This window comes from Vombatus ursinus, unplaced genomic scaffold (assembly GCF_900497805.2).
Source record: "Vombatus ursinus unplaced genomic scaffold, bare-nosed wombat genome assembly UNPS02014813.1, whole genome shotgun sequence".
Taxonomy (NCBI): Eukaryota; Metazoa; Chordata; class Mammalia; order Diprotodontia; family Vombatidae; genus Vombatus; species Vombatus ursinus.
In genome coordinates this window covers 21,966,857-21,981,718 of record NW_020954591.1, presented here as the reverse complement: position 1 = coordinate 21,981,718, position 14,862 = coordinate 21,966,857, and the positions used below count along the sequence as shown (strand labels likewise).

The following is a 14,862-nucleotide window of genomic DNA, read 5'->3' as shown; positions in this document are numbered from 1 at the left end:
CAGCCACAGTCTCCTTTTCCCCCTATCTTGACTCCTTGGTGAACAAATTTAACTCCACACTGTCCTCTTCTCTTAAAGACATACCACCTATTATGCTCAACCAAGCCTCAGCCTTGGATCACTCTCACCATTTATCACCTTTGTACCTACACACATACTGCTGCATGTGACATGTGCTGCTGAGTGAAAGTGAAGAAAATTTCATCACATTTCTTCCCTCTAAGAGATTGACCCCTCTGTTATCCCTACCGTTTCACTTATTTTCAATCTTCCTCTCCCTACTGGTTCCTTTCCTATTGCCTACAAACACACCCATATCTTCCCCATTCTGGAGAAAACCTTCACTTGATCCTTCCATCCCTACTAACTACTATCTGATTTCTTTCCTGCCCTTTGTAGATAAACTCCTTGAAAAGGAGGTCTGCAGTTGGTGGCTATGGGTTCTTTTCTCTCCCTCTACTTAACCCCTTACAATCTAGCCTCCAATCTTATCATTCCACCAAAATTGCTCTCTCCAAAGTTCCAAATGCTCTCTTAGTTGCCAAATCAAATAGCCTTTTCTCAATCATCATTCTCTTTGACCACTTTGCAGCCTTTGACACTGTTGATTACTCTCTCCTCCTTGATACTCTCTTCTCTCTATCAGGACCTCTCCTGATTTTCCTTCTACTTATCTGTACACTCCTCTTCTGTGTCCTCTGGATCATCCTCCAGATCATGCCCTTTAAGTGTAGGTGTCCCTCAGGGGGCATTTGGTCCTCTTTTCTTCTCCATCCACACTACTTCACTTAGTGATTTCATCAGCTCCCTGGATTTAATTTAATTTAATTTAATGGATTTAATTACCATCTTTATGCTGATCATTCTCAGATCTAGCTTTCCTGTCCCAATCTCTTTGCTGATCTCTAGTCTCCCATGTCCAATTTCCTCTCAGACATCTTGAACTAGATGTCTAGTAGACATCTTAAAATCAGTATGTACAAAACAGAACTCATTATCTTTCCCCTTAAATTGTCCCTACCTCCTACCTTCTCTATTAAAGAGCAACACCATCCCCCCTAGTCGCTCAGTCAACTAACCCAGGGCCATCCTGGACTCCTCACTGTCTCACCTACCATATCTAATCTGTTGCCTAAGCCTGTCAATTTCATCTTTCCAACATCTCTCAAATATGCCCCCTTCTCTTCCAACACTGCAACCACTATAGCGTAGGCACCCATCACCCCATCACCTTACTCCTAGATTACTGCAATAGCCTGCTGGTGGGTCTGCCTGCCTCAAGTACCTCTCCACTCCAGGCCATCCTCCATTCAGCCACTAATGTGATTTTCCTAAAATGCAGGTCTGACCTTGTCACACCCCTATTCAATAAACTCCAGTGGCTCCCTACTACCTCTAGGAGCCATATAAAATGCTCTGTTTGGGATTCAAAGCCCTTCATAAGTTAGCTCCCTCCTACTTTTCCAGTCATCTTATACCTTACTCCCTTACACTGTACCTTGACACCATTATAGTGGTGTCATTTTGGTCCTTTTTGAGCATGAAGAACAACACCTTATTCCCTAACACATATTCTTTGGTCTAGTGACACTGGCATCCTAGATATTTAGTGGAAAAGATATTCCATTTCTCAGTTCTGGGCATTTTCTCTGACTCTCTCCCATGCTTGGAACTCTTTCCCTCCTCTACCGCAACTATTGACCTCCCTGGCTTCCTTTAAGTCTCAACTAAAATTCCATCTTCTACAGGAAGACTTCCCTAAACCCTCTTAATTCCAATTCTTTTCCTCTTTTAATTGCTTCATATTTATCCTGTACATAGCTTCCTCTGTATATATTTGTTTGCAAGTTGTTTCCCCCATTAGATCATAAGCACTTTGAGGGAAGGGACTGTTTTTGCCTCTTTTTTGTATCCGCAGCATTTAGCACAATGCCTAGTACAAAGTAGGTGCTTAATAAATCTTTATCAAACTGAATTTGCTGAACTGAGTCTTAAGCAGGTATAACAAGGGAAATATTTCTTTATTATATCATTCAGAAATACTTGAGACCCTTAATTGAATGAAATGCCCCAGGTAACTCTAAGGCTGTCAGTTGGAGAGCAGGTACTACTCTGCATTAGTAGATGGAGTTGCTTTCACCAGCATAATCCACGGGTCAAGACACAAAATAAAGATATCAACTTATCATATCAATTGTAGGGCTATTCTTCTCATCTAAGATAGAATTTTTTGAAGATATGAACACTTAGGTGCTTCAGTGCATTTCTTTCTCTCTTTACTTCTCGCCACATTGAAACTGCTTTGGCTTTTCCTCTTCCTTTCCCATTCTGCTCTGTTTTCTTCTGTTATACATTCCTTTTCTGACACTATTTTTCCAAAGCGTATTCACTGGGCTTTTGTGCTTTTTTCTCCCTCACTTATTTCATCCATTCCCTGAGCTATTAACTCCATGCTGATGCCATCTAAATCCCAATATCCTGTCTCATCTGACCCAAGCTCCAGTTCTATCTCTATCATCCAAATAAATGGTTAATAGACATTGCCACTTGGCTATTCATTGACACCTACCCTGCAAACAACATATCTAAAACTTAATTTCTTCAATTTCTCAGAGTTTTAAGAACCTTAGGGATCTCTTTGTTCAATCTGCTCATATAATGAAAAAGGAAATTGAGCTCAGAAAGGTTAAAACTTGCCCAGAGACACAGAACTAGTCACTAGCAGGAGGTAAGAAAAAACTCAGGTGTGCTGATGCCTAGTTTAGTGCTCTTTCTATATTTGTAAATGCAGAACTTGGCAAACATTAAAGTGTTACATAAATTCTAGCTACTGTTATTATTGCTGTGCCATCTTGCTCTCCCCAAACTCCACAAGTAAGTGTCCTCTCCCAGTTTCCCTATCAATGCCACATTCTTCATGTTTGGAGTTTCCTTTGACTCTCCCCTTCATTTCCTATATCCACAGGGTGACTGTAAATGCCTTCCTACCCTAACCCCCTTTAAAGTGTCACCCACTTTTGACTTCTTGGGTTCACCCTCATTACCCTTTTCCTAAACTACTAGAGCAGTTACTAACTGGGCTGCTGGATCTTAGTTTCATGCTGTTCTAATCCTTCCTACATCCCACTGCCGGGCTTACACTTCTTATTTTGTCATCTTTCTCTCCTGTTCACTCTTCATTGGTTCATTAGTCCATTATATTATCAAAATTCTGCCTGGTTTTCAAGCCCCTTTTTAACATGGCCCCACCCTGCCCTATCCAAACTTGTTTCTCCACTATTTGCTAGCTTTAATTAGGACTATTTCATTACTGTTTTGATAGATAATATGCCATGCTTGTTTTTTTTTCCTTCATGATTCATTTATAGTTTTGCCTTTAAAAACTTTCTCCATTTATCCTTTCTGGTGTTTCCAGGCCTAGCTCAAATGATCCATGAAAGAAAACCTCCCTACCCCAACTGCTCTGGCCCTTAGTGATCTCATTTTTGAACTTACTTATTGTCTAGACAATGCAGTTTCAAAGCTTAATCCTATTGTCTTATCTTATTCATTTATCTTCTGTCTTCAATTAAATTATAAACTCTTTAAGGGCAAGCATGTTTCCTCCTCTCTCTCCTCTCTATTACCTATAGCACTTAAGCACATGGCAGGTATTCAAAAACAGAAGTTGATTTTAAATGCCACGGAAGAGCCAAACTGTGATTATAATTTGATTTGTTTTATTTCTTCTTTGAAAAAAAAATTTCCAGAAAGTAGTGATGGGAGATGCTTCAGAAGGGGCCCTCCTGAAGTTCTCATAAGTCATCATGGGTGATGTGATAGAAAGAAGAAAAAGAAACAGAAAAGTGACCTAAATCCCTTCTAACTCCTTCAACAAATTCCAGGTAGGTTTTTCCTCATGACCAGGGATCTTATTTCTTAGCCCAGTGATATTCTTACTTGCAGTTATGAAATGTCTCCACAGGTCTAGAGCCTGGGCTACTTCGGGCTGTTGTTTTCCCAGAAGCAGTAGGGGAAGGAGGCTGAGTCTAGAGAAGCTAGGATGTGGGTCTCCCTGAAAAAAATCCATCCAGTCTACTGTCTTAGTTTCTGGTGCTGAAGGATTTGGGGTCTAGGTTTTTGTTGCTTAGTTACTATCAGAGGCTCTAAGGGAGTTGCATGTCTTTCATTTTTGAAGAGGACCAAAGACATCACAGGTGATGTCTTGATTTTGTGCATGAAGTGGATTTAAGTGAGGCAGAGTTGTACAAAGTCATCAGCCTCACTCTCTCTTCCTGAGTGAAATCCAGTAATGGGACAAAAGTCAAGATGACTGGTGATGAGTGGATAAAGCACCAGCCCTGGAGTCAGGAGGACCCGAGTTCAAATCCGGCTTCAGACACATGACATTTACTACTTGTGTGACCCTGGACAAGTCACTTAACCCCATTGCCCAGCCAAAAAAAAAAAAGAAGAAGAAGAAAGAAAAGATGACTGGCGATGGAGAGTTCATTCCCAAAGAGACTGCCTCATTCCAAAAGTGAGTAAAGTACATAAGCCTCACCACATTGGGTAGGGACAAATAAATGCCCTTTCTGACAGTATGTAGGCAAACCAGGAAGGTTTTAGATTTCATTCTGTCCCATGCAGTTGAGGTTCTGGGGTCCTGTAGGATCTTTTCCCTAATGTCTCAGGAAATCAGCCTAGCAGCAATTGGTGCTTTCACTTCAGGAGTATAGGAGTGTCCAAAGGCTGACTGCTTCTATCTCCTTCATGAAGAGAGTAATGAATTGAGATGGGAATGAAAATAACTCTTCAGAGTCTAAAGTATTGGGGGAGCAGGTAGTATGAGAGAAAAGCATATTTAGTATTAGAAATTTCACCAGTGACCTTTTTGCTCAGCCTGGAGCAAATTAGATGTGGGCCATAAAGTAAAAATTCCTTTCCCTAGCCTTCCCTTCACACAAATATACACATCCTCTTTAACCTCATAAAATATATTTTATTAAATGAGGTTTGATGGTTACCATGGTGGTACAATTTTCTCAGTTCTTATCAGAGAGAATATACACATGTAAAAATCTCTTCATTGATGGTGGGTTGAAAACAAAGAGCCCCAGGTGAATGTACCTATGTTGAAAAGTAGTGAAATTTAAATCTCTGGGTTCCTGGAATTTTTTTTTGAAACCTGCAGTAGATAATCCTGCCCTGGGCGTGACGTTCAGTGGAATTTGTGCCACCACCTGAAAGGACCTCTCTTCCTCTTTAGAGAGAGGCACTGCTGCAGTTCGGGTCTGCTGATTTCTCCTATGAAAGCCCAGGCTGCAGGTTTAGGTTGGGGCCAAGTTTGAGTCTCCTTTTTTTAGTAGGAGGCGCCAAGGGAAGTGGAGATGACCATGGGTTTGAATAGCACATTACAATAGAAGGAATGCTGAGTATGGGGGGGAGAAGTCTTGCATTCAAATCTTACCTCTGCCATTTACTCCCCATGTGGCCCAAGTGAGGCAAGTCATTTAACCTCCCTGGGCTTCTGGTCTTTCATCTGTAAAATGGGGAGCCTGGACCATAGGGCCTCTAAGGTCCCTTCCAGCTCTGGCTCCTTGATCCCATCAATAGAGGAGGCTTCAATGCACTCCAAGGGCATCGAGATGCCTCCTGTTTCTACTGCAAGAAGGTCAAGTACAAACAGTAAGAGACGACTTTCCTTCTCCTGGCATGTGGCTAATTGTGGAGGAGCTCTTCAGGCCTCTTAGAAGTGACAGTAATAGTGACATGTCCCATTTAACACATTCACTTCATTCCTTCCTCCCAGCTGTCCATTCATGAGACAGAAGACCCCGATGACAAGCGCTTCCTCTTGGTGATGAAAGGAGCCCCCTAGAGGATCCTGGAGAAATGCAGTACCATCATGATCCATGGCCAGGAGCAACCTCTTGATGAAAGCACAGCAGCGGCCTTCCAGACGGCATACATGGAGCTGGGGGGCTTAGGGGAGAGAGTGCTGGGTGAGTTGGCCTGGGAAGGTGACAGAGAAGGGGTTACTAGCCACTGCTACATAAAAGATTGAAGTTGAGAAAATAGACAACAAGTTTATTAAAAACAAGGGAAGGAAATGAATCGATGGAATGTGTGTTTCTAAAGGGTATTGGAATTTGTGTTTGGGAAAGAAAAGCATGTTTGGTGCTTAAGCAACCTCATAAAAATGCTTCAAGGATCCCTGATTTTATTAATGGTTCCTTATTCTCTAATGCAGAAACCAGCAATAAAATCATGGGTCATTGACTGAATGTTCTATGCTTTCTTTTTAATGGTCAAGCATTGATTTTTATTAGTGAGGGAATTCCCAGCATAGAAACTTCCCTGTTTTCTTGCCTGGCAAAATTTCATCATGTAATCTCATTTAAACAACAGATCTCTTTCACCCCACTAAGATGGTTTTTAGGAGCTTTCCTACCTGAACTTTTAAGTGCAAGTCTTAGTTTCCTTATGTGTAAGATTGAGAAGATTGGATTAATTGACCTGTAATGTCTCTTTCAGTTTAAAAAAAATCTGTGATTCCATTATATAATTTTCACCTGACTACTACAATATCTTAGAGCTAGATAGATGCTTCTTGTGATAAGCAGAGGATTCTATCTTGTCCCTAATGTAGTTCCTTTCTCACAAGTATCTACCACACCTTTCCTGAGGAAGGTGCAGGAAAGGGACCTAAGTTTCCATTCAAGAAAAAATATTTTGTTGCTTTAATGTGCTTGTGTGGTATGGAAGCACAGTCTCTCAGGCGCCGCTTCTGAATCTATTGCCCTTATTTTTATTTTATTGATGAGAAAACTGTAGCCTAGAGAGAAGAAAATGATTTGTGTAGTATCACACAGATGGTTAATGGACCTGTTTCTTGGCCTTGGGGAAGTATGGATTAGGGTAAGGAGAAAGAACTCACACTTCAGAGGATAGAGAGCAATATACCTCCATTTGGCAGGGAGATGATGCTCAACAGTAGGTTGGGGGTAGAATGGTGGATTTGGAATCACAAAGACCTGGAGTCAATACTGCTTTAACCATTATATGTGTGACCTTAGGCAAGACAGTTAACTTTTCTTGGTTTCAGTTTCCTTATCTGTAAAATGAGACGGTCAGCCTAAATGATCACTGGATTACAGGTCATTGGAATCAAAGGCCTTTATTGTTTATTGTAGCTCTAAATCTGTGATCTTCTTTTCATTTTTATTTTTTCTTCTGATTTAGTATTAATTTCTATCTCTCACTAAAAAGTCAATTGTCTGACTATATACAATCAGTTTGGAAATGACTCTCATGTTGGTACTCATGACACAATCACACCCAACTCTCTCTCTCTCTCTTTTTTTTTTTTTTTTTTGGCTAGGCAATGGGGTTAACCGACTTGCCCAGGGTCACACAGTTAGTAAGTGTCAAGTGTCTGTAGGCCAGATTTGAACTCAGGTCCTCCTGACTCCAGGGCTGGTGCTCTATCCACTACACCACCTAGCTGCCCCACACCCAACTCTTCTTAAAGAAAATATTCACGATAGATAAGCACAGCACCACTGACATGTAGCCATTAATGAGCGCTTGTTGACTGACTTCTTTCACTTTTTATTAACAAACCAAGTTTTCATCATCCTCTCCTATGCCTATGTTTGTACTGAAATCTCCAAATATTAAAGCATATCCACATCTTTTTAGATTTAATTTAGAAAGTTTTACCAAATTATTTGGAGAATCTCTCTACTTCCTCATCTTGGGCAAGAAATACACATAAGTTACAATTGACTTCAACGTGTTTTTTTTTGTAATTGCTTACGATATATGATGGTCAAGTATCCTGTGGGATGATTTTTCATTTTGCCTTGGTATGTACTATTAACCAATTCTACCATGTTCTTTACTTGCTTTGCTAAGGTGGACCTGTGAACCATTCTTCAATGTAGATGAGCTTCTTTCCTGGTTTCCTGGTTTCATCTCTCACATTCATCACCCTCTCTTCATTTACACGACCACAGCTCTAATTCAGGTTCTTACCACTTCTTGGTAGACCATTACAACAGTTTCCTAATTGGTCTCCTTGCCTCCAGTCTCTTCCCTCATCCTCCACACAGCACAGATCTGGCCATCTCACTTCCCTGCTCACTCACCTCCTCTCTATTGATTCTAAGATAATAATCTCCTCCATTTGGTATTTAAAGTCCTTGTCCATCAGGCTCCAACTTATAATCATGGCTGAATTTATATTACTCCCCATCATGCATTCTATGTACTTGGCCTATTTGCTAGTCCCCATCCATCACAATCCATTTACAATTGCCATGCCTTTGCATAGTTCTTTTTTTAAATTCTTTTCCTTTAGTTCAAAGGGAGTATAAGCACCAGACCATGAAAATATAGGAGCAAACATCTATTGAATGTTTATTTTGAGATTGAACTGAGAAGACCTATGGTCAATCAGGTTTTGACTTTGCTAGATATCTTTTGAATTAAAGTATTAATGAAAGAAACTTCATTTTCAGTTCATCATACTGTTATGATAATTAATGGTTTGTGACACATAAGGAAATAAGGGGAATGTAAAAGCAAACGAGCATGTCTCCTCCAACTTAAATTTACTCCTCTCTTTGTCTCCAAATTTCTCTCTTGGCAGACTGTCTTACGGTAAAGGGACTAGGGTTGTTTGGCTTGTTTCCAGAAGAATCTTAAAGAAACATGAATTTCTCTTAGGGTTAGAGTTACAGTGAGCCAGATTTCTGCTTAATATAAGAGACTTTTAGAAATTTTTTCCTTTTAGAAATTATGGGTTTTATTAAATTGTTATTGTTCAATTGTTTCACTCATGTCTGACTCTTTGTGACCTCATTTGGGGTTTTCTTGGCAAAGATAATGGAGTGTTTTGCCATTTCCTTCTCTAGCTCATTTTACAGATGAGGAAACTTGAGGTAAACAGGGTTAAGTGACTTGCCTAGGGTCACATAGCCAGTAAGTGTCTGAGGCTGAATTTGAACTCAGGTTTTCCCAACTCCAGGCCCAGTGCTTTATCCACTGCACCACCTCGCTGTCCCTAATTTTGAATTCTCATAGTATAAGCTTCATTCAAAACAATAACATCACAGGAACTCCATAGAACTTTCAAGCAGTTGTAATAGTAAATTCTGACAACACCAATAGTTAAAAACAAAGAGTTCCTACTAAGACGAATACTTTACTTTTGAGACTGGACTTCCCTATCCCATCCAGGCTGGAAGTGTAGTAGCCACTCATAGGCCTAATCTCACTACTGATGAGCATGGAAACTCTGACCTGCTCCATTTCTCCCCCAGGCAGCTGATCCTTCCTTAAGCAGCCTGATGGCTCCCTACTCCTGAGAGCTCACAGTTTTGGTGCCAGATCTCATATGGATATAGACAGTTGATTAGCTTTAGCCCTACTTTAGCTCATAACTCCAGAACTCAAGCAATCCACTCTCCTCAGCCTTTCCAGTAGCAGGAATTAGGGATAAGTGCCTCCACACCAAGCCTAAGAGGAATGAATACTTTCAAGATGACCTAGTCACAATATATGTGTTATTAAGAGGTTTTAAAAATAATTTAAAATTTAAATAATTTAAACATTTAATTTAATATTTAATAATATAATTTAATGTTTAATTTAATATTTAAATAATTTTTTTGAAGAGAAGGAAATAAAATTGATTAAAGCTATACTTCTTGGGAAAAAATGAAAACAGACTAGTAGTGGTTTATTAAAAGAGAAAACAAAGTACATATTGAGGTTCTGGAATGCAGTATCACAAATTTACAACATTTATACATTTGGGTTATGAAATCCTAATGTCATGAGGATTGTATCTCACTTCAGAGTTGTTCTATTTCCAATATCTGACTTTAGCATCCTATGTCAATTAAAAGATTACAATTACCAAAGGTTGTGCTATAGAAGAAAAACAACTCCACAAACTATAGGCCACTAAGCTTATTAACTTCAATTCCAGACAGAATTTTAAAACTTTTCATCAGAAGAGAAATATTAGTTAACATCTAGAAATGGAGGTAGTAATCACCAAGAATCAGCATGCATGGCTTCAGGTAGAGTAAGGCATGCCAGACAAACCTCATTTCTTTTTTTGATAGCATTACTAGATCATGGAAAAGTTACAGATATAATTTACCTAGATTTCAGCAAATCATTTGACAGTTTCTCATGCTAGTCTCATGGACAAGATGGAGAAATGTAAGTTCTGCAGTCATGTGGTTAGAAAAATTTGGACTTATTTGAATCAAAGATAGTCATTAATGATTTGATATCAACTAAGGAGGAAGTCTCTTGTGGAATCCCTTAAACTCTCAGGGCTCATGGGCTTATCTGCCAATAGGTGTTGGTGGTCACAAGGAAGATGGGCTCCTTTTCCACAGTGATTGCTCTCCTCAAATATGGCAGCAGGGATCCAGGTTAGACGTAAGGTCAGGGGTCTGAGGGATTGCAACTATTCCCAGGGCTCTTGGGCTCAGGGTCCTGGGCTGTTTCCATCCATGTTTGAGGGAGGGTGGTGGTCAAGGTAGTGGTGGTGGTGGTGGTTTAACCGCCCAGAAAGTCACCTCTCAGTGTCTCTCTCTCAGGGTTGGTAGTTTTTGTTTTGTTTTGGGTCGGTTTGGTTTGGTTTAATTTTGTTTTGTTTTTGATACTTCAGGCAGGCGGGAGAGATGCAAAGAAACAAAATCCAAAAATTCTAACCGAAAACTAACCAGAGGGCACAGGGATGGACATTTTGTGTGAATCTGGCGCCATCTGGAGTGTTCACACAAAATCTGAATCAGAAGGGATATCAAAGACCATGTTGTCCAGCCAGTCAACAAGCATTAATAAGTCCTTACTACGTGCCTAGCAGTAAGTGCTGGGGATACAAAGAAAGGCAAAAGTAGTCCTTACCTGTAAGGAGATCAGCTCTAATGGAAGAGAAAACCTACAAACAACTGTGTATTTGATTTATACAGATTAGCTGGAAGGTAATCTGAGATGGAAAGCCATTAGTAGCTCTGGAGTCCAGGAAAGGTCTTCTGAAGAAGTAAGGATTCGAGTGGATACCTGAAGGAGGCCAGAGAGATGAAGAGGCAGGAGTCAAGAAGGAGAACATTCTAATCATAGGGGACAGTTAGTATAAAGACAAGAGAGTCAGGAAGCAGAATATAGGTCAGCGTAGCTGGATCACGAAGGATAAGTAAGTGTAAGAAGACTGGAAACATAGGAAGAAACCAGCCTTCGCTAAATAAGCTGTAAGGAGAGGAAACTTATTACCTCCCCATTCCACTTTTGGTACAGCTCCAATTGTTAGGGGAAGTCTTTCCATACATTAATTCCAACTCTATCTATGATTGTCAACCAGCGTTCTTAGTTTTAAAGAATAAGACTAATGCTTCTTCCATGTGATGGTTGTTCAAACACCTACACTACGACATGACACATCCCTACTGTCATCTACTGAGAAGCACAATTCATCCATCATATACTATCATGTTGTACTATAAGAAGGGTGATTGTCATGGTGAATGCTCCTTCTCGGGCCAAAAGATTGAGTATTTGCAAAGACTGAGTTTCAAAGTAGGAAGGAGAGAAGAAGAAAATGGATGCAGTCTTTGGGAAACAAATCACAAGTTGAGCAAAGAGCTATGATATAATAGTGACAGGGTAGGAGGCAGGGGAGGCTCCAGTTGACTGGAGCTCTCTCCTTCCCAAAAGAAGAGAAGCTAAATATTTCTTAGCTTGTCTTAATGATAACATCATCCTTCTAAAGGTGAAGGAAACAATGGGGGGAATTTGCTCCTATGGACCTAACAATAACCAACAAGGATTTACTAGTTTCTGGAGTCAAAAAAGGATGTGAAACAGAAGAAAGTAGACTTGCTACCTTAGAGTTTGTGAAAGAAAATAATAGCTAAAATTTATACAGTGTCTTAAAGTTTGCAAGGGAACAGGCACATATATGTGTATATATGTATGTGTATATGTAATACGTTGTATAATGCATGTATATAATATATATACATATGTATGTATGTATGTATGTATGAATATAATGAGGCAGCTAGGTGGCTCAGTAGATAGAGCACTGGGCCTGGATTCAGGAAGACTTTGAGGTCAAACCCAGCCTCAGATACTTACTAGCTATGCGACCCTGGACAAGTCACTTGACCTCTGTTTGCCTTAATCCACTGAAAAGGAAATGACAAACCACTTCAGCATCTTTGCCAAGAAAATCCCGTGGACAGTACTCTCGCAAAGAGCAAGACATGACTGAACAACAACATGTACATAATCTCACTTGATCCTTATGATCCTACCTGTAAGGGAGGAGATATTTTTATCCCTATTTTACAGCTCAGGAAACTAATCCTGAGAAAGGTTAAGAAGCTTGCCCAGGGTCACATAGCTGGGAAGTATCTGAGAAAGGATTTGAACTTGACTTCCTGACTCCAAGTCAAATACTCTATTCACTGCCCTATTCTGCCTCTCCAAAAAAAGAAGAGTTAATTAGACATAGTCTGATGTGTACCCTATATTTAAAGAGAATAAATTTAAGAGTTCAGGGAAAGGACAGGTAGGATCCGTGGAAGATCAGCCAAGAGAAATGGGAACTCTCTTTTTAAAAAATTAAATTTTATTTTATTCTTAGGTTGGAATAATTGTTTTAAGCCATGGAGAAAGCAAGAAAAACAAAACCCCTGTTACAAACATGTAGCATCAAACAAAACAAATCACCCCATTTTTGTCGTCATTTCAGTCATGTTTGACTCTTTGTGACCCTATTTGAGGTTTTCTTGGCAAAGATACTAAAGTGGTTGGCCATTTCCTTCTCCAGCTCATTTTACAGATGAAGAAATAAGGCAAACAGGATGAAGTGACTTGTTTAGGGACACACAGCTAGTAAGTGTCGAGGCCAGATTTGAACTTAAGAAGTGAGTTTTCCTGACTTCAGGCCCAGCACTCTATCCACCTAGCTGCCCTAATTTGTCCATTGTCCCTGTCCAAAGAATACATGTCTCAGTCTGAATTCTGAGTCTATCACCTCTCTATCAGGAGGTGAATAGTTTGTTTCATCATGAGTCCTCTAGAATCATGGTTTGGTCACTGTGTTCATCAAAGTTCCTATGCCTTTCAAAGTTATTTTTCTTTACAACATTATGCTATTATATAGTTGTATAATAAACTGCTTTCCTAGTTCTGCTTAATTTACTCTGTATCAGTTCATACGGTTCTTCCCAGGTTTCTCTGAAACCACCCACTTCATCATTTCTTATTTTTGTTTTTGTTTCTGTTTTTGTTTTTTAGGCAATTGGGGTTAAGTGACTTGCCCAAGGTCACACAGCTAGTAAGTGTCAAGTGTTGGGTCTGAGGCTGGATTTGAACTCAGGTGCTCCTGACTTCAGGGCCAGGGTTCTATCCTGCATCATTTCTTATAGTGTAATAGTATTCCATCACATTCATATATCATAACTTGTTTAGCTATTCCCCAATTGATGGGCATTGCCTCAGTGTGCAATTCTTTGACACCACAAAAAGAGTTGCTATAAATATTTTTGTACATATGGGTCCGTTTCCTCTTTTTTTAAATCTCTCTGAAGTATTGACCTAGTAGTGGTATCACTGGGTCAAAAGATATGCACAGTTTAATAGCTTTTGGAGCATAGTTCCAAAATACTTTCTAGAATGGCTAGACCAGTTCACAGTGCTACCAATAGTGCATCAGTGTACTTGTTTTCCCATAGACCCTCCAGTATTTGTCATTTAAGGATGGGAAGCACCTAAGAATAAATTTGGAAGACATGAATGATACCACAAAGGAGAAAAAGTGGAAGTTATATAATAAAACTGATGTAAGATGCACAGAGAAGGCATACACCAACTTAAATTTTTAAAAAAGATATTGTGGAACAAAAGATGGGTAACATATTGAAAAGGAAAGTGGGGCGCAGTCCAACCAAGAGTGCTAAAGTTCAAAATGGAAAGGAACATCAAAGTCAACATCAAAGGGGGAAGCAGGGAGGGAGAATGAAGATATGTTAAGGAAAAGATGGGAATCAAAAGAGATAGAAACACTGTAGTTAGAGCTATCAGAAATGGAATGGATTATCTCACAAAGTAGTGGGTTTCCCCTCACTGGAGGGCTTCAAGTGAAGGTTGGATGACCACCTGAAGCTGCTGTAGAGTGAATTCTCAATCAGGTTTGAATTAGACTTAATGGCCTTTAAGGACCTTTCCACTCTAGCATTCTCTGAAGCAGAAAGCTTGTGGCAGAGAAAAAGAGGAGAGAATAAATGAATAAAAAAACTATTTCTCTGGTCTCTTAAGGCCTCTTTAAGAAAATATTTAACCTCACCTATGAACTAAATCCTAAAGACTGGGCATCTGTCAATGAAGTATTTTATAAAGGGATGCATTGGAAAGTACTGTGCCAACGCCATATATTATTATGCACTTTTTTTCAACAGTACTATTGGACAGTTATCTGAGGTGCCAGGAAAATCATTATTATTAATTTTGAAGTATTGGTATTTGTGTTTATGCTGTAAATAGATTCTAGGCATACTTTGAACTGCAAAATGTCTGTTCCTTGGGAAGAATGTAACCCTTGTCTTGGGATGCATGTGTCACCACAGAATCCATAATGAATTGTTTGGAATTGGGACTCCTGAGAAGGGCTGTAGGAAGGTATTTGGGATTGTTCTCAGAGATTTCTAGGAGGAAGTTCCAGAAAAAGAAAAGTTAGAAGAATTCAGGACTTTGGGACACCTTCTCCATCTTGGAATCATATGGGGAGATACAGGTAACCAGGCTGGCCCCCTCATTGTTGGTATTTTGTTGAGTGAGACTATAAAAAAT

The 14,862-nt window shown here is 39.7% G+C and overlaps 1 protein-coding gene across 1 annotated transcript in view; it reads left to right on the top strand.

Annotated features, from left to right (window-relative positions):
- Positions 1 to 14,862, top strand: part of LOC114054435 (potassium-transporting ATPase alpha chain 2-like) — a 44,118-nt gene that overhangs the window by 9,468 nt on the left and 19,788 nt on the right. Inside the window, 3 exon segments of the mRNA XM_027877609.1 lie at positions 3,750 to 3,884; positions 5,792 to 5,984; positions 10,361 to 10,443. Coding sequence (XP_027733410.1) covers positions 3,750 to 3,884; positions 5,792 to 5,984; positions 10,361 to 10,443 — 411 coding nt within the window.